Below are 22,711 nucleotides of genomic sequence, written 5' to 3'. Positions count from 1 at the left end.
TTTTGCCCAATAACTGGTATTTGACCAATCAGATCAGATATTTTGCCCATAATTGGGCAAAAGATTAGAATTGAACAGGCAGCCATAAAAGCAACAAATACTTGTAGTTACATCTATTTCCTAATAGATCCAGCAGCAATTTTGTTTTTTAGAAGTAGAAGAAAAATGTGGACATTTGTTTGAAATTAATGTAAAACATAAACAATTCATCTCTGGGGTGCATTGTTTACAAGACAAACATGAGACAGGCTAATTCTGCCACAAACAGAACATTTTTGGAAAGAGTCATCAGAGGAAACGTTCCCCAGTGCAATTTCTGGCCCGTTTACTTCCTCATCAGGGTCACAGCTACAGTTGAAGTCGGAAGTTTACATTCACTTAGATTGGAGTCATTAAAACTCGTTTTTCAACCGCTCCACAAATTTCTTGTTAACAAACTATAGTTTTGGTAAGTCGGTTAGAACATCTACTTTGTGCATGACACAAGTCATTTTTCCAACAGACAGATTATTTCATTTATAATTCACTATCACAATTTCAGTGGGTCAGAAGTTAACATACACTAAGTTGACTGTGCCTTTAAACAGTTTGGAAAATTCCAGAAAATGATGTCATGGCTTTAGAAGCTTCTGATAGGCTAATTGACATCATTTGAGTCAATTGGAGTTGTACCTGTGGATGTATTTCAAGGTTTATCTTCAAACTTAGTGCCTCTGCTTGACATTATGGGAAAATTAAAATCAATCAGCCAAGACCTCAGAAAACAATTGTAGACCTCCACAAGTCTGTTTCATCCCTGGGAGCAATTTCCAAGTGCCTGAAGGTACCACGTTCATCTGTACAAACAATAATATGCAAGTATAAACACCATCGGCCCACCCAATCATCATACTACTCAGGAAGGAGATGTCTCCTAGAGATGAACATTCTTTGGTGTGAAAAGTGCAAATCAATCCCGAACAACAGCAAAGGACCTTGTGAAGATACTATAAGAAACTGGTACAAAAGTATCTATTCAGTATCTGTAAATATTCAGGTCCCGTTGGGCCGCAGGGAAGTGAAGTCCTTGTTCCGGGCAAAAGGGCTAAATTTTTGGCAAAGGGGGCGGGATTCTAGTAGTAATGGGAGGCAATTGTATCTTGTGCATGGGTCAGTAAAGGAAGAGGTGGAGAGAGAGGATGTAGGAGGATGATGTGTGGAGTAGATTAGCCTGGACACAGATTTGAATGCCATGTTGTGGATGATAGGGAGACACGGAACAGGCCTGTGTGATGAGTGTTTAGTGGAGGAAATGTAGAGTTTGTGTTGATATTTTGTGAATTGTATGATGTAGATAGTGAGAGATTGTGAAATGGTTAGAGGCTGGACGGGGTTGGGGTTTGCGTGGTGCAGTGGGGGGAGGAAAGTGGTGTCTGGGGCTCTATGTCAGGACAAATTAAGATCATTTTATGTAGTTAGGACGTGACTGGCCTCACACTCCATTACAATAGGTGGCGATGTATGCGCCTTAAAAGTTGGGTGTGAGCCGCCAACCCAACCCCAAAGAAGAGGAAGTAAGCAGATGCGCGTGCCGAAAGTAATTGTAAAACAAGAGGAATGACAGTTGACAAGAATCATGTAATAAGGTTAGTTTTTGTTCACGTTGAGACAACAAGACGTTTGCGTATATGCTGCAGTTAACGTTAGCAGCAAACCAAACGTCACATGAAGGCGACCTAGCTGGCAAGCTAATGTAAAATGGCAAACGCTAGCCAAAAACTAACCCGCCATATCCAATAATATTTAAACGAGATAAATGTTTATAGACATTAGGTACGACTAGCTAGTTATTTCACGACAAAATATGGACCCGAGGCACAAAGAAATACTCAGGAAACACCGGCTGGACCTGTCCGACCAAATTTTAATTGAGGACACCATAGTTCAATTCCTGTACCAGGAGAACATTTTAACAGAGAGCCAGGTGGACGAGGTTCAGTCCCAAATAAGCAACAAGAAGAAAACATTGAGACTGCTGGATATACTTCCCACCCGAGGTCCGCGGGCGTTTGGTACATTTCTGAATTCCCTAGAGGAAGAGTTTACTTGGGTGAGAGACAAGTTACTCCAGGATTTGGAGCAACCCAATGTACCTGTGCAAAGTCCAACAGGTGAGTCTGATGCCAAGTGTTTGACGTCAAACTAACGTTATAGGCTAGATTGTCAGTGGCTCTTCATTTGTACAGTAAAAAGTTCAAACCAGTGCTGGTACTTATTTTTGAGTGTAGGTACTGTTTATTTTTGTACTCTGCAATACTTTAGTGCTAATATTCTATAAGACGTGCTTGAACTCGAGCAGTAGAACATGGTTGTAACCATAGAAATATAATTACTCTAAAGAATTAATATTAATAATGAACTTTTTACTATACAATAATCTAAAAGTGTATACAATTAAAGGTCAATTACAAAAAAAATGTATTAAGTCAACTTCATAATATAAAGAACAGAAATGTTCAAATATTTAACCATATAAAGAAAGCAACAATTAGATAGGAGGAAAGGTAGGCCAGCAGATAGAGATTAGTCTTAAAGGCCTGTTTTAAATGCACCAACATGTTGACCAGCCCTGAGATTGTCAGGAAGGGAGTTTCAAAGGCATAGTGCGTGGGTGGAAAAGGCCCTTAATTTCAACAATTCTATGGTTCTAACATTTGTTGGCACTTCTATGCCTATTGCCCTGCAATATATCTGCACAATAACTGCAATATGTTTGCATAGTACACACAAAATGTGGCTTTCCTTTGCACAAACATTCCATAACAATACCATTCTGGTTTGGTGTCAACATGGCGTCTTTCTGAAATTCTAACTCTTAAAAACATAGAAATCCATTGTATTCTGAGAAACTATACAAAATAGCTTTGGAATTGAATGTCGCTCCAAATCTAATTTCTATCTGTCACATGCTTTGTAAACAGGTGTAGGCTAACTAGGGCTGTGACACTAATTGAGGACAATTACTGTTTTTAAATAGGCCCACATTCATTTTAGGATAAACCCCCAAAAAGTTCAATTTTATTTTCATGTAGATGCATTTGACCTAATAGCAGTTTTCACTGATAATTATGAGCAATTATTTAGCTAAGTTACTCTTTAAAAGTTCTACATCTCCTCTTTCCAACAGTGCTTTGATGCTCCAGCAGCTAATCTGCTAGATGCGCAGGGGGGTGTAGAGCGCAATAGGCTATAGCACTATTTTATACAATGAACATTTTCATTGCTTGCTAGTAAGTAAATAAATTGGTATTCTTTAAAAAAAGGTTGGATTCGTCTGCAGTCGACAAGGTTGTTCTGGGTCTGAGGCCGATAATGTGCTCGTGTCAAATGGACAATGTGCAAATTAGTCATATTTGCTCTTGTGTCTAACACATGCTGTTGTCTTTGATTGACGGGTGCTTTTAGGGGGTGTGTATGTGAGAGTTCACTGATTCTCTCTATAGGCCTATGTCCATTCAGAAAGTTTCCTAAAGTAACCTGTCTGGACTCCATCTCTTTAATTTAGGCCTATAGAGTGGTGCAGCGGTCTAAGGCACTGCATCTCAGTGCCAGAGGCGTCACTACCGACACCCTGGTTTGAATCCTTTATCACAACTGGCCGTGATTGGGAGTCCCATAGGGCGGCGCACATTTGGCCCAGCGTCGTCTGGGTTTTGCCGGTGTAGGCCGTCATTGTAAGTAAGAATTTGTTCATAACTGACTTGCCTATGTAAATAACGGTTACATGTAAAAAATGTAAATAGCAATCAAATTCTCCTGTCATTATTTAATCTTGTAAAAAGCTGATTTTCAGTAGCTTAGGCTATATTAGTTCTCTCATTACGGCGTCTTCTCTTTGAAGAGCAAATGCCAATGCCACGGCCTTCGAATGACTGCAGCATCAGGGTTTGTGACATTATGCAAATAATTCTGGAAAAGTGGGAGAATCCATCAGACTTGGTTTGAATGAAATAGGACTGTATTAAATAAATTATATGCTGACAAGGTAGGCAAATCTTTATTGTAGTGTCAATATGAAATGTCGTTTCAATACGAAAATGCGACTTCCTCGCCAATCTGGCATTTCTTAATTTGTTTAATATTTATGCTTAATATCCTGAATCATAATAATGAAGTGTAATGGCTTGTTACAAATAAGGTTTTATTAAGATGCATATCTATGTAAACAAGAGTACAAACAGAATTGTCATCTCCCTTTTACCCCCCCTTTTTTTTTACCTTAACCTAAAAATCCAAGACCGTCACAGCCCTAAGACTAACAATGAAATTCTTAGGCCTACTTACGGGCCCTTACCAACAATGAGATGTATAAATATAACTATACTGAACAAAAATATAAACACAATATGTTTCAATGTTTCATGAGCTGAAATTAAAGATCCCAAAAATGTTTCCATATGCACAAAAAGCTTATTTCTCTAAAATGTTGTGCACAAATTTGTTTACATCCCAGTTAGTGAGCATTTCTCCTTTGCCAAGATAATCCATCCACCTGACAGGTGTGACATATCAAGAAGCTGAATTAACAGCACAATCATTACACCGGTGCACCTTGTGCTGGAGACAGTACAAGACCACTATAAAATGTGCAGTTTTGTCACACACACACACAATGCCACAGATGTCTCAAGTTTTGAGTGTGCAATTTGAATGCTGACTGCAGGAATTTCCGCCATAGCTGTTACCAGATAATTGAATGTCCCTTTCTCTACCATAAGCTGCCTCCAACATTGTTTTAGAGAATTTAGCAGTACGTCCAACCGGCCTTACAACCGGAGACCATTGGGTGGGCCTATGCCCACCCATGGCTCAGCTCCTGTCCAGTCTTGTGAAATCCATCGCTTGGGGCCTAATGAATTTATTTCAATTGACTAATTTCCTTATATGAACTGTAACTCAGTAAAATTGTTGAAATTGTTGCATGTTACGTTTTTATATTTTTGTTCAGTAGTAATAAAGTGACCGATAATAAACAGAAGCAGTAGCATATGTGATGAGTCACAAAGTTAAATCTGCATTGACCTTTTTCACGCTAACTATTTAGCAGTCTTCTGTCTTGGGGGTAGAGCCTTTCAGGGTCCTGTTGGATCCAGACTTGATGCATCGGTACTGCTTTCTGTGCGATAGCAGAGAGAAGTCTATGACTTGGGTGGCTGGAGTCTTTTTGACAATTTTTAGGGGATTCTGACAAACGCCTGGTATAGAGGTCCTGGGTGGCAGGGTGCTCAGCCCCAGTGATGTACTTGGGCCATACGCACTATCCTATAGTTCCTTGCGAAAGGATGCCAAGCAGTTGCCATACCAAGCGGTGATGCAAGTGGTGACTCTAGCTCTGTTTTATTAAATCTATCATGTTTTTCTCTCACATGCAACTTTTTTTGTGAATAAAAAGTCAGACTCATTATAAAACCATCCTGGAGGTCACTGGCGTGCGTGGCCTTATCTGAAGGCCACCAATTCAACCAAAACACCATGGTTTCATTCAGTAAAATATTGTTGTTTTTAAACGATGCCTTGTTGGAATCCCCAACTATTCATGAATTGATCAATTACTTTTCTAATGATACCCTTTTTATGTCTTTTTATGTCTCCACTACCAAAATGTAGAACAGAGCAGACCCTACTAAAACGAGAGTATCAATGAACATGTTATGGGAAATGTATGTTCAATTTCTGTTGTGTGTGATCATGGAGCTTTATAGCCACAGACTTTTATGTGCTAGCTGTCTAGTGTTTTTATAAATGTGCAACGAGCAAAATACACATTTATATAAGGAATTGGCATCATTCTGAGAAATAAGCATATTCTTATCTAGGTAAGACACTTGATTTCAACATCTAAACAAAGTGAACATGCGCTGTTGTTCAAACAGTTGGAGACGGACCAGAGGGTGTATTCATAACAGTTCAACTGTTCTTCTTCCTTGTTAGAAAGCAAATACACTGCTCAAAAAAATAAAGGGAACACTTAAACAACACAATGTAACTCCAAGTCAATCACACTTCTGTGAAATCAAACTGTCCACTTAGGAAGCAACACTGATTGACAATAAATTTCACATGCTGTTGTGCAAATGGAATAGACAACAGGTGGAAATTATAGGCAATTAGCAAGACACTCCCAATAAAGGAGTGGTTCTGCAGGTGGTGACCACAGACCACTTCTCAGTTCCTATGCTTCCTGGCTGATATTTTGGTCACTTTTGAATGCTGGTGGTGCTTTCACTCTAGTGGTAGCATGAGACGGAGTCTACAACCCACACAAGTGGCTCAGGTAGTGCAGCTCATCCAGGATGGCACATCAATGCGACCTGTGGCAAGAAGGTTTGCTGTGTCTGTCAGCGTAGTGTCCAGAGCATGGAGGCGCTACCAGGAGACAGGCCAGTACATCAGGAGATGTGGAGGAGGCCGTAGGAGGGCAACAACCCAGCAGCAGGACCGCTACCTCCGCCTTTGTGCAAGGGGGAGCAGGAGGAGCACTGCCAGAGCCCTGCAAAATGACCTTCAGCAGGCCACAAATGTGCATGTGTCTGCTCAAACAGTCAGAAACAGACTCCATGAGGGTGGTATGAGGGCCCGACATTCCACAGGTGGGGGTTGTGCTTACAGCCCAACACCGTGCAGGACGTTTGGCATTTGCCAGAGAACACCAAGATTGGCAAATTCACCACTGAGCACATGTAACAGACGTGACAGAATCTGGAGACGCCGTGGAGAACGTTCTGCTGCCAACAACATCCTCCAGCATGACCGGTTTGGCGGTGGGTCAGTCGTGGGGTGGCATTTCTTTGGGGGGCCGCACAGCCCTCCATGTGCTCGACAGAGGTAGCCTGATTGCCATTAGGTACGGAGATGAGATCCTCAGACCCCTTGTGAGACCATATGCTGGTGCGGTTGGCCCTGGGTTCCTCCTAATGCAAGACAATGCTAGACCTCATGTGGCTGGAGTGTGTCAGCAGTTCCTGCAAGAGGAAGGCATTGATGCTATGGACTGGCCCGCCCGTTCCCCAGACCTGAATCCAATTGAGCACATCTGGGACATCATGTTTCGCTCCATCCACCAGCGCCACGTTGCACCACAGACTGTCCAGGAGTTGGCAGATGCTTTAGTCCAGGTCTGGGAGGAGATCCCTCAGGAGACCATCTGCCACCTCAGGAGCATTCCCAGGAGTTGTAGGGAGGTCATACAGGCACGTGGAGGCCACACACACTACTGAGCCTCATTTTGACTTGTTTTAAGGACATTACATCAAAGTTGGATCAGCCTGTAGTGTGGTTTTCCACTTTAATTTTGAGTGTGACTCCAAATCCAGACCTCCATGGGTTGATAAATTTGATTTCCATTGCTAATTTGTGTGATTTTATTGTCAGCACATTCAACTATGTAAAGAAAAAAAAGCATTTAAGAACGTTTCATTCATTCAGAACTAGGATGTGTTATTTTAGTGTTCCCTTTATTTTTTTGAGCAGTATAGATTAAAGTTGGCTAGACTTGAGGTATAAAGCACGTGGGCTTGTGCTTGAGAGAGTGATATTTTTGTTTTATAATGCCTGCTACAAGAAATTATTAGTGGATGTGCTTGGTTCTGGTAAAATTTGTTACAAAAATTGCATTTTCATGAAAGCCTGAAAAAGAAGCAGGTTATTAGTGGGTCTTATGGTTGTGGAATGCTTATAGTTAGCCTAGGTATACTTTCACAAGCACTGAATTAATTGGATTATTCCTGACAGTTTGAAAAAGTGTATTGATCTTTTAATTGTGCAACATAGCTTATTTAGCCAGAACATTTACAAAATCGACATGCATATACGATATATAAAAATTGAGATGTTTTTTTTGGGCCATTTCGCCCATCTATACTTTTGTATGAATTTTTTGGACAAAACTTATCTTTGGCAGATACTAAACATTTAGACATTTCAACATGCGATGTAGAACACATGTAGGCCTAAGCATATACAGTGTAACTGGAAGCCTTAATATTTATTTTGAATGTACAGTATCCGTAAATGAAAGGGGAAATGGCGAGGCGAGAAGTCTGTTTTAGGACTGTCTAGGTTGTGAGTGTGTCAAGTCTCAAAGGCCTGGTTTCCCTGACAGCTGTTTTCAATCGCAGCACTGAGGTCAGGCACACACTGCATCCTCCTTTCTAGGAAAAATATTTAATCAAAGCCATTTGTCTGTTCTCTATTTCTCTCTCTTGCACTCCTGTGCTGGACCCCCCCCCCCCCCCCCCCCCCACACACACTCACTGTACAGATTGTAATAAATAGTTGTGGGGGATGGACGGGGAGGGTGAAAAGAATCTGCTCTCACATTTCCTAGAAGCAGCAGCACGGAGAACTGAGTGCGAGAAGAGTGTTTCAGGTGGAGGAGAGGACGAGAGCCTTCACTTTCTAAAGGCTTTTATTCTACTTGATTGAACACAGTGGGGAGAGTCTGGCGGTCAGAAAAGGATCATTTAGCCTGAAGGATTTCATGTATTCTTTTATACAGGCCTCTCACTGAATCATTTGGCTTAACTCACAAATGTATGGATGTGCTTTGTGATTTTTATCCCCTGCTTCCCCCACTCCTGTTATGATGGCAACAGATGACATTGGTGGGTTGCCTTGGAAACCATGTGATGGTATTATCTGTTTTTCTATAACCCTTACCTCGTCCCTGCTTCACTCGCTGCCCAGTGTACACACACACACACACACACACACACTGGTCTTTAAATAAGTTTTATTGCCACCACTGTATTTGTTTGGAACATATGCTGTCACTCCCTGTTCCCTCCTGCTCCTCCGCTCATGCAGATTGACACAGAAAACATGCATCTCTCAATCAGTTTACAGGTTACCATGGTTTCTGGTCTCCACCAGTAAGGGATTCCTGTCAGCACCTGATTGGATAGATGCTGGTACAATATGTCCTCTCACCATGACTTAACATTTCGTTAGAGCTTTACCTCTTCCTGCACTGCCTGCAAAGAGCCAGTCCTGTTCAGACTATCTTTTACACAGAACAGCATCTAACCAGAGGACAGGTGAATTAGACCAGCTGCCTTCCAGGGTATCCGTCAGGAAACTTTTAAAAAAATTACCGGACATCCATATGTGTTGGGTGCGCAACGCATTAGGGCGTCCAGCCAAGGTGCTCAAAATCTACATTTTGTTTATCGTAAATCATAACAGAATAGAAATTAGCCTGAAGTATAAACAATGTTCTTATACCAACACGATTTATTGAAAATAAAACATTGGCTTTGTCATCTTCATCCCTGCTATTAAGCATAAATGTATATTGTTTAAAAGAAAGAAAACATTTAGCCAAGAAGAACATGTCACCTACACAGTAATACAGCTTCAAAATTTGCATAATATAACTTGCGAAAGACTTGTCCTGATGGTTATTTGCATTAACATTTTAATGAATAAATACCAAAACACAGCTGTTTTCAATTACAATCTAGGCCTCATTTAATTTAGCCTAGGCATGAACATTTTAATTGGGCCTAATAAACAAAGTCAAGAAATTATAAAAGCGGCAATCGAATTAGTTCAGACTGACTGGTTCATTGAGAGAAGGCTTATTTTACGACGCTCCTGTGAAATGAGGTCCATGTCATGCATTTATGCAAGCACTTGTTTCCAAAGCTCATTCTCTTTTTACAGTGCTTCTGGATGATGATGATGATGATAAATGTAATGATTATTATAATTTTAAATATTGTGGTAAAATACTCATGTCATGTGTGATATTCACCGAGTATACAAAACATGCTCTTTCCATGACATAGACAGACCAAGAGAATCCAAGTGAAAGCTATGATCCCTTATTGATGTCACTTGTTAAATCCACTTCGAATCATTGTAGATGAAGGGGAGACTGGTTAAAGAAGGATTTTTAACTCTCGAGATAATTGAGACATAGATTGTGTGTGCCATTCAGAGGGTGAATGGGCAAGACAAAAGATTGGTGTGCTTTTGAATGAGGTATGGTACGCTGCTGGGTATTTCACGCGCAACAGTTTCCCATGTGTATCAAAAATGGTCCACCACCAGCCAACTTGACACAACAATGGGGAGCATTGGAGTCAACATGGGCCAGCATCCCCTTGGAACACCTTTGACACCTTGGTCCCTAGTGTTTGGTATACTCTGTGTACGTGGCTTAATGATATCTGTTTCCTAATGTCGGCTGCTTAGTAATTGCAACTTTCTGACGTGAATAGTTGGCAACGATGTTTTGTTACCAAGTGCTACTGAATAAGCTCAACTGGAGTGCACCAATTGCGCATGACGCACGTCATTATTCTAGTCTCAATACATTCCAAATCTGTACACTATACTTGACACGCGGGCGGCATTTGATTTTGCCTAGGGCGGCAGCAGAACTGCTAGGATAGGGCCGGCCAAACACAATTTGCCTCAAATTTACTTGCATTTGTGCCAAACCTTGTCCTGCTCAAAGTGAGCTGCTGCAGTTGGTAAGTCAACACTGTCCAACTCCTTGGAGCAGCTTGCGATGTGCGATCGGCTTTTCATTTATTTATTTTTATCGGCCAAAAGCCAGCATTTACCGGCTAATGGAAACCTTGCCGCCTACCCTATCATGTACAGGAGGCTATAGCTGAAATGGGAGCAGATTTGAAGACGTTTGACTAAAACATATCTTCTCACATGGTTACAAAGTCATCTGTTGCCATGATGATCAGATATGACCATCAGGAACAAATTTCTAACCTAGATGGTCTTTTTTTATTTAATTTTTTTTAATCTCCTGTGCGGTTGAAAACATGTTAATATCATACACTGATTTATCAAGATGACAACCTACAGTGGTACAACCCTGGCCAGCAAACAGATTGTAGTGTGTTCGTAGAAGGAGCTTATCTATTTGGCATGTTTAGAGCATTGTGAAGTGAGAGTAAAAAATATGTTCTTGCTAAGTTGTTGTAGCTTGTTCTTAAAAGGACCGTATCTAGGTTAATTGGCACGTTTAGCCAGGGCATGATTAAGTGAGTTTAACTGTGTTCTTCATTGCAGCTTGTTCTTAGGAGTGTATTTATTTGTCTCTTGGAGGGGATAGTGTGAGTTAAAGCTGTAAACTTGTAAGGCATTGTATAGTGAGTTAACACTGAGGCTGTAGTCTGAGGCTTCCCTGACTGGGAGTAGAGGTGCGGCTGTGTCCTGATAAAGAGCAGTAAATTCATGCTGGGACAGACCGAGAGGGAGAGTGCCGTGTGCTGCTGCCTTGTTTTCCTTGTCCGTGCGTTGCCAAGGGTAGTGCCTGCCGTCTGCTTTCCAGGAATCTTGGCAGGAGGAGTCTTCCCGTTCGAACGGTGAAGCATTCGAGTCAGAGGCCGGCTGCTCTGCTCACAGATAGCCAGGCGACCAATCGCACGGCCAGGACTGGGGCTGTGGCGGTCATGACATTTTTGTCAGACGGTTATTGTCCTGCAAAAGACTTCCTGTCTCGAGGTTAATTGACCGTTAGTTAACATAAACAGGTTTAGTGTTGCCAGGCCTCCACTCATAAAAGCTGCCTTTGGTACATCTACTTTTTTTTTAAAGTCACCGTCACAATAAATCCATTATTTTAGTCGGGTCTAAAGAGAAATGATGTAATGAAGAAAATGTATTTCAGGTGAACAGAATGAGTTGACATAAATAGGGATGATATTTTTCCCATTTACGGAGCGAGTGCGCATATGAAGTGGCTGTGGGGCGGGTAGGAGCATTTGGCCAGTAACCGAAAGGTTGTTTGATCGAATTGACGAGCTGACAAGGTAAAAATCTGTCTTTCCACTGTTCCCTGGGTGCCGATGATGTTGATTTTAAGGCTGCCCCTGCACCTCTCTGATTCAGAGGGGTTTATGTTAAATGCAGAAGACATATTTCAGTTGAATGCATTCAGTTGTACAACTGACTAGGTATCCCCCTTTCCCTGTGTTGAGTGTGAAAGTGATCATTTGGACTCCTGAGTGGCGCAGGGGTCTAAGGCACAGCATCGCAGTGTTTGAGGCGTCACTACAGACCCATGTTCGATCCCGGGCTGTGTCGCAGCAGGCTGTGACCGGGAGACCCATTTGGCGGCGCACAGTTTGCCCATCGTCATCTGGGTTAGGGGAGGGTTTTGACAGCCGGGAGGTCTTTGTCCCATCACTCTAGTGACTCCTGTGTTGGGCCGGGCGCATGCACGCTGACACGGTTGCCAGTTGTACGGTGTCATCTGTATGCACTCAAATAGTAAATGGAGGCTCTGCTCTTTCCGGCTGGACCATTTTGTAGGCTTCTTCAGTTTTATAGCAGAGCATGTGCTTAATGTGAGCAGCTGAGAAATAAATATAAAACATTTATTTCACTCCACGCACCAACCACTGTTTGAGGAGCATGCTCTCGCTGCCCAACTGGTGAAATTCCACCCAAACTCTGTACGTCATGGGCTCTCCAACTTTGTTCCTGCTGCTACCCAGTTCTTAAATCTGTTCGGGAACATCAATAGGAAGATGTTTTCGCAGCGAAACATACTGCGGTGCTCAAGAAAGGAATAAAGGAGAGATGAGGAGATGTAAATGCATGGTGGTGAGAGATTCTGTTTAGCTGAAGGTAATGTCACTCAATGAATTATGGAAATGTCACTGCGGTCATGGTGTGGCTGTAATACGGTCACCACAACAGCGCTAGCCAGGACCAGTTTAAATGTTTTATTAAAAATGTTTTTGTTTTTTTACATTATTGTGGAGGCTACGTTTTAAGTGCAGTTGGTACAAGCATACAGTACATTGTGCTGAATTGTATTAAGAAGATGCTTGTACGGCCAGAGCAAGTTTAAATGGCCAACTGTGCCCAACTGGCTTCCATGAAGTCATTTTAAGTACTCGAGTAAAAAAAATGTACAAAGGCAGAAACAAACATTTGTGTTCCGACAAGACACCAGAGTCTCATGAGGACACGGGAAACTTTCCTGGAAAAAGCCCTCGGCACAAGAGGAGAAAAACCATGATTATTTTAGGCCTCCACACACACACACACACACACACATACACATAACTCCCACTCACTTTGTCTCGGTCGGTCTGTTTAGCCATGAACAAGGTAGTTTGGCGAGAGTCCTGTACCTTTTTGGATTGTTTTCTTTGCCTACTCAGGATTTGGGTTCAGGCTTTTAGTCATCGTTCATCCCTTCGTTATTACATTGCAGTGTAAGCGCTAATAACTGGGATAAAAGTGGAATTGAACAGAAATGAATGGAACTGTTGGAACTTAGATGAATGGATCTGAATGAGTTGGTTATTAAAATATGGAAGCAGCATGGTGATGTTGGTTTCTTCTTTCGGGTTTTGCTAATTAGAATAAACTAGGCATCGCTACACAGCCTTTACCTACCGGGACTACTGTCCAATGGCCTCATACACTTCATGTCAGCATGCCCTGCCCTCCTCATCAGTGTGAGAGAAGGTTAGATTGATGCCTGCTTTTCTCATAAAGAGGCAATTCCTAGGAAAGTATTCAGTTTCCTCAGTTTATTTTGTCTCCCACAGCTCCTTATTTGGTTACTATCCCTCTCGCGCGCTCTTTCGCTCGACCCGCTCTCTTTCGCTCGACCCGCTCTCTTTCGCTCGACCCGCGCTCTTTCGCTCGACCCACGCTCTTTCGCTCGACCCACGCTCTTTCGCTCGACCCACGCTCTTTCGCTCGACCCACACTCTTTCGCTCGACCCACACTCTTTCGCTCGACCCACTCTTTCCAGTGAAGGCCTATTTGTCAAAAGCTCCCAGAATCTTAACTATTAGCCTATGCACCTTTTCAGCAAATGGGTTTTTCACGGGAAAAGGACTTGTTTACTCTCACACAGCCCTGTCACTCTGTCCCAGTGTGCCCTCCCTCTGAGTTTCTGTGTGTCCCCTTTGTTAGCGAACAGATGAAGGCTTGGTTGGGCCGAACCGTTCTTGGCATGCATTAGGGAACATGATGTACTTCAGAGTCCTACTGCCTCCTCTGTGGGGGGTTTATTTATGACACAGCTTCTGGGAGTTGTTACCCAGGTTTGAGTTGCTTAGCCTAGTGTGTCAGCTGCTAGCTATCCCATAATGGGTCTTGTTCAATAGTAAGAAATGTTGACCAATGAAAGATCTTTGAAAAAGAAAGTGTCTCACACACTATCAGGTGCCATGCATTCATAAATTAATGAGCTATGTCACGGGAGCATTAGAACGCCTACTCATTAAATTTGAATCAGTGAACGGCAGTGTCATGTTTGGCAGTTCTCTGTCAGCGACTCGTTTGGGAACTCGACACATGACCTTTTGGACCCAGAACTCCCTCCTCCAGCTTATAGGAGTTAGACTCTCACAATTACTCCCCCCGCCCCTCACGTCTCTCAGTATTAGCTCACTGTTTTTTTTATTAGCTCAAACTGTTTTTTTTTCTCTCAGTATGTTGGATTCCCAAAGCAGATGATGGCGGTGGGGGGGGTGGGGGGGGGGCAGTTTGAGTGTTGCCCTCATCGCGCCTCTGAGTTCAAAACTGTCACTTAATTGGATGCCAACCATTAGCTCTCCAGGTGTGTGTAAACACGCGCTAGGCTGTGTGTGTGTGTGTAAACACGCGCTGGGCTGTGTGTGTGGGGAAGTTTCTCATTAATAAAATTGACACAATGCTTATTTATGTTTTCCTTTAGTGTAATACACATGATGTCCAGTGTTTTATTTGAGACACTCATTTGTGTAGTAGTTGATGGTCACTGGACTTGATACTGAATGTTATGTATTGTTCATGTCTGTTGATAGTGATTGATGCCAGACTGGAGGTACAAGGACCAAGGACACTGATTGTTATTGTATTCTGGGGCAGTGTGATTCTGTAGCAGCTGATGTTGTGACTTCCTACAAGCCTCTCAGCGGGTTTTTACAGAACATTGGTGGAGTGAGACGAGAATATAAGGGCCTGCTTCTGTGCTGGAGGTGTCTCCCTGTTGCAACTTGTATTAAACCACTGATTTACTTTGTTACTACTTTTGTTCACCTGGAACATCCTGTGTGTGTGTGTGTGTGTGTGTGTGTGTGTGTGTGTGTGTACATGCGTAATCTGTGAGTTGGGCAGGGTTATGAAATCCTCTTTGTCTTGTATGGGGGCTCGGAGTGCAGTAACACAGGCTGGCACAGTGATCTCTTTTGTCTGAGGGTTCAAGAGAGCAACTGGCACTATCAGCACTGAATGGAGGGAGAGGGGTGAGAGTGAAGGATTACCTTAAACTAGAGCGGGAGGCACGGAGGATAGATTGAATTGTGGAAGGGAAGGAGAGGGCGAGGCAGAGGGACTAGCGGGAGGGAGGGAATTGGGGATATAGGCCTAAGCAGGGAGGAGAGCTGGGGAAAGGAATAGGGTGCGGAGGAGAGACCACTGTTAGGCCATTTACTCACCATACTGCCCCCAAACTCACTGACCGTACACCTCCTTATACCGTCTCATAACAGCCCCACATCCATCTGTGTCCTTGGTTCCACCATACCTACTGAACTGAACGTGGCTGGACCTTGACCTGCTCTATACACACAATGCATGATGTACAGCTGTCCCCAAAGCATGTTTGTTTACCATGCAAACCCTGTCACCTCCATGTGTGCACCCTTTTTGATACCCTCTCCAAGGACAGTTGCTCTACTACCCTCAGCCCCTTACCGGCTGGGCAAGAAGACCATCCATAGGTGACAAACAACTGACTGTATTTTGAGGCGAGGCGACTGCGGCACTCAAGCCACATCTACGATATCCCATTCCCTTCAGCCAGAGGGGGGGGCGAGATTGGTAATGGATATTCAAAACCGTTCTTTCCAAGCTTGGTTTCCATCCAATTGATGACAGTTTCATGCAAATATTCTAAAGTCTGCATAAAACCAATATTCACATTTTCCCAGCAGATTGCCTTGTTTCCAGCAGATAGAAGGTTGTGCGTGATGACATAGCCCAGTGCACATAAAAATAAAAAAAACATGCGGTTAGATTCCCATATGACAAATAAAAAATACAAGTTAAATGGGTTTTCATCTCTAATAGATATGGCACAATAAGTAAGTGTGACCATTCTGGTTTTGGCAAGTGTGCTAGTCAACATCGCTCAGTGTGGGGCAGACCAGCCTACACGATGAGATTATTTTTATTTGTCAAACGGCAGCCAATCATCGATAATCATGTCCCCAGAATAAGACCCTAGATATTGACTGGAAAGGACCATCAAGATCATCACCATGCACTTTCATCACCCTGTGAAGTTCATCACTTATTTCATCTGTAGCCTAAAACTGTAGGCTTTCCTGAGTTGTAGTGGGAGGAGCACAGAACACACCACGTCACTCCAAGTTTACGACATTTGGAAATCGTTGCATTTTTTTTTCCGAAATGTACTTTACTTGCATAAAAAGGTTGGATGGAATTTTTGTGATAAATGGATATTGTGGCGAGAAGATTGGTGTTAAAAGACCAGGAACAGTGTTCCTGGTCTGCCCACCTCTATGCAACATGTTCAGATAAATAAAAAAACACCACAAGATCTCACTATCGCTCTGTTTTCTAGGCCTATCTCACTCTCGTTCCCTCTCCTAAACGGAGGTCATTATCAGACAAGCTGATTTTGAAAACATGCAGGCCTACACGCACTCCTAAACACGCCTTTTCTCTCGACCCTGAAAAGTAAACAAACACTATGGCATTGTGATGTTCACTCTCTGTGGAAGTATTTTTCCTCCTCCTTTCATGTCCAATAAATGGACACGGATTTACATAACATCTAGTCTTATTTTCACAACAAATTGTTGTAGCATCACAATGAATCAGCAACATGTTTTTCTTAAATGGATATTGATAAACTCTCTCTCTCTCTCTCTACCTTTTTTCCTTACTCCACCTCTCTTCCTCCCATCTCTTTCTCTGCGTTTCCCTCTTTCCATGCATACCCACCACCTTTCCCTCCTTCCCTTCCAAAGATCAGTGGAACATTCCAGAGGTGACGCTCCGAGCAGTCCCGTCCGACAGACAGTTGTCCCGGCTGGCATCCCGTATTGGGTCCGAGTGGGAGTCGGTTCTCCTCGACCTGGGCCTCTCCACGGGGGCGCTGTACCGTTGCCGTGCCGACCACCCTCTGAGCTTGCACGGGCAGGTGCTAGCAGGGCTGATCCAGTGGAGGCAGAGCCAGGGGAGGAGTGCTACAGTCCACAGGCTCCTCCAGAGCCTGCAGGCCACTGACGTCCACCCCTCTACCCTGGACGAGCTGTTCCAGTGAGGGGAGCGGACACTGGATCGTGGGTGAAATGCTGAATGGATGACAGTCGTTAGCTCAGCCAGACCAGGGTTTCCGTTAGGAAAATGTGACCAGCAACATTTTTTACCAGACATTTGTGTAATCTGCCGATCCCATGTGCATTTGGTGCGTAACCTGATTAGTGTCCACCCACGGTGCTCAGAATGACAAATCACATTTAGATTATGGTAATTCATAGTAACAGAATATGCAAGTCGAGGATGCAACGATAAAGCTAGAATAACTGTCTATAGTTTACTTTTCCTCAGCCAGCTAGACAAGTAACTAACAGCAGAATCACTAGCCTGTCAATCTACTATCCCCCATAGTACAAAAGTTTACCCGTTCTATTGGTCAACTTGAACAATTCTATTCAAAACCGACTGTAGGACAGTCGTGGGACGATGGAGCCCAAATTCATACATCCAGTAGGCTTGGGCTACATGAAATTAAAAACATTAAAAAGCAATGAGTGTGACGCAACAGAACGTTTAGTTTAAAATGTTAAACTATTTATTCACCTAAGCGCAGGCAGTAGGCTACTCACAAATGTTCGTTCCATAATGCAATTAGCGGGAAAACGCAGTTGTCAAAAGGGCACCACACACTTGAGGTTTCATGTGACGGAGATGAAAATGTCCATTAGAAATTTGGAGATCTAATCGGCTACTTTGCCGAAAGGTAAGACATGCCTCGTATTAAAAGGAAATGCATAGCCTACTGCCTCCAGCTCATTGCAAAGTGGTGTGTGACACAACAGCAGCTCTCTTTGATAGATTATCTGCTCAAAGGCTCTATGCTGTACGGGTGTGATAAATAAGATACATAACAAATATACTGTAGCCTACACATTTGCCAATTTAATTCCACTAAATGATGTAAAATAACCTAATAGAATGATGAATATGACTAGTCAAATGTATTTCCATCAATGAAGAGGCTAAAAGGCATTATTTCGCAATGGGATATTTTTCTTTTCCAGGACAATTGGCCAGGGCCAATGTTTTATTTATCAACAAAAAAATATAGGCCAAAAGCCGTCCATTACCGGCTAACGGAAACCCTGAGCGCAATGCGTCATTGGCCTGGCCCCGTTTTGTGTGTGTTGAAATGGGGGAATTTAAGATGAATAAAGTTCATATTCAGATAAGAGTAATTAACACAATGCTGAGCATATTTCTGTTTTCTCGTTCTGTAATACACGTGATTTCCAGTGTTTTTATTTGGGGAAACTCTTTCTGCTTGATGGTCTGTGTTATGAATTGTTCTCGTATCTGTTGATCTTGATAGTGATTGACGCCAGGCTGGAGGACCGAGGACACTGATTTGTTACTGTAAGATTAGAATAAGCCGATTTCGAAAACACACAGGCCTACACACACTCCTGGAAACTCAGTGACTCAGACCCTGAAAAGTCAACAAACACGACGTTGCATCATTCACTCTGTGGAAAACAAATTCTCTGATAGTATTTTTTTTTTTTACTTTCATGTCCATTAAGTGGACCGTGGAATTACGTAACATCTAGTCTTATTTTCACAACATATTGTTGTAACATTACATCACAATGAATCAGCGACATTTATGGCCAGCAACAATAGTTGAGCACCGCTGCACTCGGTTTTTAGAGAAGTGAAATGCCTCAACAGGGTCAAGGCTTGTTTTTTGTTTTTTTTCAAGTGGAGCTGAAATTAGAGTTTGTACATGAACTATATTCTTGTACTTTTTGCCTATGATTTGCCTTGAAAAAGCATTCTCTATTTGTCCACCTTTTTTTAAGGTGGACAAATAGATACAATATACAATGATTGTATTTTTCTGGGATTGCCTCTTATTTAGTGCTTTATTGGTCTTGATGTCATGTTGGCATTTCTTCATGTAGGGCTATTTTACAAAATGTTTCATTTCCAAATGTTTACTGTTGGAAAAACAAAAGCCTTACTGTTTCATCTGAATGTGTCTTGCTGTTCATGACCACAAGGTTAATGCCAAACAAATTCTCAACTACTCTAAGTAAATGTAAAAACATTTTAAGAACCCGTTCTTCTCTAACATGCACGACGTGTGAGTTCTGTCTGCACCTCGGCCAATACTAGTATAATTGTTAATAGGATTCATTTAAGGTAATTCATAGCACAGCCACATGCACAATGTGAGTGTCAGTTACAGTTGACATTTTTGTATTGTGAATGAAAAGCCATGGTGTTGCTGGGAAAGCTTTGAAGTACAACTAGGGGACTCTCATACGTATACACCTCGCTGCAGGGATTTTTACACACCTGTTTTTGTGAATTGAATTGACTGGGCTGGCCCAGAAACGCCGAGCCAGGGAAACTAGGCTAGCACAGGTAGGGTGCAGTGACTGCAGCTTGGCAGTACTCTGACTTTTTACAAAACACTAGTCACTGGGCAAGGCTAGGGGGGGAGAGGAAAGACGACCTGCCTTTATTTATTAGGCATCAGACTGAAAGTGGGAGGGACTACCACCCCTGAACTTGTCCAATAATAAATACTTGTTTTTTGGTGTGCCCTAATGACTACAACCCAGTTGTGTGGCAGTCCTTCTCTTGAGATATCTACATCACCATCCCTTTCTCTTTCACAGTCTCCGCTATCTGTTGGTCTGGTTGGTGAGTGGTGGCTTTGGAGGAAAAGGTCAGAGACCCCTCTCAGCCTGTCCGCTGTCACCATCACGACCCCCAGAGAGGATCACAGGCCGTGAACCACATGGCCTGAGCGTAAATCCCTCTCCTGGTTGGTTGAGACAAAGCCACGGTGACCTTCCAGGCCAGGGATCAACTGTGTCTGAGACATTCCCGGATGCTCTTTGGAACACTGCACACTGACATCACTCCAGCCAAGCATTTTGCCTTTGACTTTTTCATCAGTTTAGACTGAACAGGAGGAGGGATGTTGGGTAACTCTCTGAGAGGGAGTTGTTAGATGGGAGTGTTGAATAATGGAAGATGTTTTGGCTGCTGTTGTCACAAAGCAGCATGAGCAGGTTACTACAATTTTGTCTATAGTGCCTTTGTGAGGAGTGTTGTGGCCCATACAGTATGTGAAAGGTACCCCCCCTCGGAGAGTACATTTTAACATAATACCACCATAAATAACAATTGTAGCAACCCTGAGTTTATAATTGTGGATATCGACTTTACCATTTCAGCATGTTTTTTTTAGACTGTTGATGCCACACAGGGCTAACAGAAGGTTGAGGGATCGCCGATCACCACGAACTTGCTCACTCTCTCTCTCCCTGCCTGTATCATTACATTACATCAGAGCCAGCTGCAGACAACCATGGGCTATATTTATATAATAAATAAAACACATTTTCCACCAGCAGGTTTATGTGCCAATGCACCACACAACCAATAAGCAATGCATACCAATTACCGACTTTGAACTTTCATTTTGGTTTGCGGTTTCAACATCACAATCAAGTATGTTAATCCCACAATTGAGTACAGTGGGGCAAAAACGTATTTAGTCAGCCACCAATTGTGCAAGTTCTCCCACTTAAAAAGATGAGAGAGGCCTGTAATTTTCATCATAGGTACACTTCAACTATGCCAGACAAAATGAGAAAAAAAATCCAGACAATCACATTGTAGGATTTTTTAATTCCTACATTGTAGGATTTTTTTTACTGATTTCCTAATAATTGCTCCCACCGTTGATTTCTTCAAACCAAGCTGCTTACCTATTGTAGATTCAGTCTTCCCAGCCTGGTGCAGGTCTACAATTTTGTTTCTGGTGTCCTTTGACAGCCCTTTGGTCTTGGCCATAGTGGAGTTTGGAGTGTGACTGTTTGAGGTTGTGGACAGGTGTCTTTTATACTGATAAGTTCAAACAGGGGCCATTAATACAGGTAATGAGTGGAGGACAGAGGAGCCTCTTAAAGAAGTTACAGGTCTGTGAGAGCCAAAATCTTGCTTGTTTGTAGTTGACCAAATACTTATTTTCCACCATAATTTGCAAATAAATTCATAAAAAATCCTACAATGTGATTTTTCTGGATTTTTTTTTCTCTCATTTTGTCTGTCATAGTTGAAGTGTACCTATGATGAAAATTACAGGCCCCTCTCATCTTTTTAAGTGGGAGAACTTGCACAATTGGTGGCTGACTAAATACTTTTTTGCCCCACTGTATGTCATTCTCGACCAACAGAAAATGCATCCCTCCCTACTCAGTATTAAAGGCTTGGTTTTGACAGTCTCCGAATGTCATTAAACTTGTTGGTGTTTTGTAACAGATTAATCGAATGGCAGTTGCGCAGTTTGGATGCTGGAATTATATTTGAGTGGAGTGGATGAGCGTGAGCAGGTAGCCTACATAAGACTTTTGAAGTAGCCCAATCAGATGAATAATTTTGACTAGTTGTGTTTATGCCACACAAAAGGTAGTACATTTTCAAAGTAAAATGACAAATATTTCGGCTATATTGAACGTTAGGTCGAGGAATAGCCGCTCTGATCTGAAAGGAGGCGGAACGCGTGTTAAGCGTTCCTGAATAGCTGGGCCTACTGGGAGCGTAGGGAGACACACACAGGCCGGTTGGACGTATTTCCAAATTCTCCGAAACGACGTTGGAGGCAGCTTATGGTCGAGAAATTAATGTTCAATTCTCTGGTAACAACTTTGTGTGGACATTCCTGCAGTCAGCAGGCTAATTGCACGCTCCCTCAACTTGAGACATCTGTGGCATTGTGTTGTGTGACAAAACACATTTTAGAGTGGCCTTTTTATTGTTCCCCCATCACAAGGTGCACCTGTGTAATGATCATGCTGTTTAATCAGCTTCTTGATATGCCACACCTGTCAGGTGGATAGATTATCTTGAACAAGGATAAAATGCTCACTAACAGGGATGTAAACAAATTAGTTCACAGAATTTGAGAGAAATAATATTGTTGTGTGTATGGAAAAATTCTGGGATTGTTTATTTTAGCTCATGAAACGGGGACAAACTTTACATGTTTGCGTTTTTATATTTTTGCTCATTATATTTAGCAATCTTGGGGGTAAAAGCTGTTCAGGCCAGTGTCCTGTTGGTTCCAGACTTGGTGCATCACTACCCTTTGCCATGCGGTAGCAGAGAGAACCGTATGACAAATGTAATTTTCACTGCAGTTTACAGCCTACTCAACTGTACTCACTTGAAAAAAGTAATGCAATTTCTTAATTAGATTGTGCTGTTGTTGGGTAGTCTAGGTAGGATCATGTCATGGTCCCTAAACGAGATCAATAGGGGAGCATTTTCAGTCTTCAACTGTTCTTTAATGCGCAATGAAGCATCTGGCCTCCGCTGCCTATCAGCGATTCCTCTCTTGTGTATTTATATAGAAAATTGGTTCAGATTTGAATGATTTTAGAG

The 22,711-nt window shown here is 42.5% G+C and overlaps 1 protein-coding gene across 2 annotated transcripts; it reads left to right on the top strand.

The window, feature by feature from the left end:
- Window positions 1-1,154: 1,154 nt before the first annotated feature.
- Window positions 1,155-21,552, top strand: cradd (CARD and death domain containing adaptor protein). Of its 2 annotated transcripts, XM_031831802.1 has the most exons (3): window positions 1,155-2,150; window positions 17,017-17,331; window positions 19,936-20,867. In XM_031831802.1, exons 1-2 carry the CDS (start codon window positions 1,844-1,846, stop codon window positions 17,310-17,312), a joined length of 603 nt encoding a protein of 200 aa, XP_031687662.1. In that variant the 5' UTR covers window positions 1,155-1,843; the 3' UTR covers window positions 17,313-17,331; window positions 19,936-20,867. The 2 variants fall into 2 exon arrangements, with proteins under 2 accessions (XP_031687662.1, XP_020327772.1); XM_020472183.2 differs by having other exon boundaries at window positions 1,157-2,150; window positions 17,017-21,552.
- The last annotated feature ends 1,159 nt before the right edge of the window (window positions 21,553-22,711 follow it).

Source organism: Oncorhynchus kisutch, linkage group LG9 (assembly GCF_002021735.2).
Source record: "Oncorhynchus kisutch isolate 150728-3 linkage group LG9, Okis_V2, whole genome shotgun sequence".
NCBI lineage: Eukaryota > Metazoa > Chordata > Actinopteri > Salmoniformes > Salmonidae > Oncorhynchus > Oncorhynchus kisutch.
Note: the sequence above shows the minus strand (reverse complement) of the source record. Positions and strands in the feature narration are given on the sequence as shown.

What these genes read in the sequence shown, in the direction of transcription:
- cradd (XM_020472183.2), top strand. Translation starts at nt 1,844, where the DNA reads ATGGACCCGAGGCACAAAGAAATACTCAGGAAACACCGGCTGGACCTG. An exon ending in ACCTGTGCAAAGTCCAACAG is followed by an intron (nt 2,151 to 17,016) that starts GTGAGTCTGATG and finishes TCCCTTCCAAAG; the next exon opens with ATCAGTGGAACATTCCAGAG.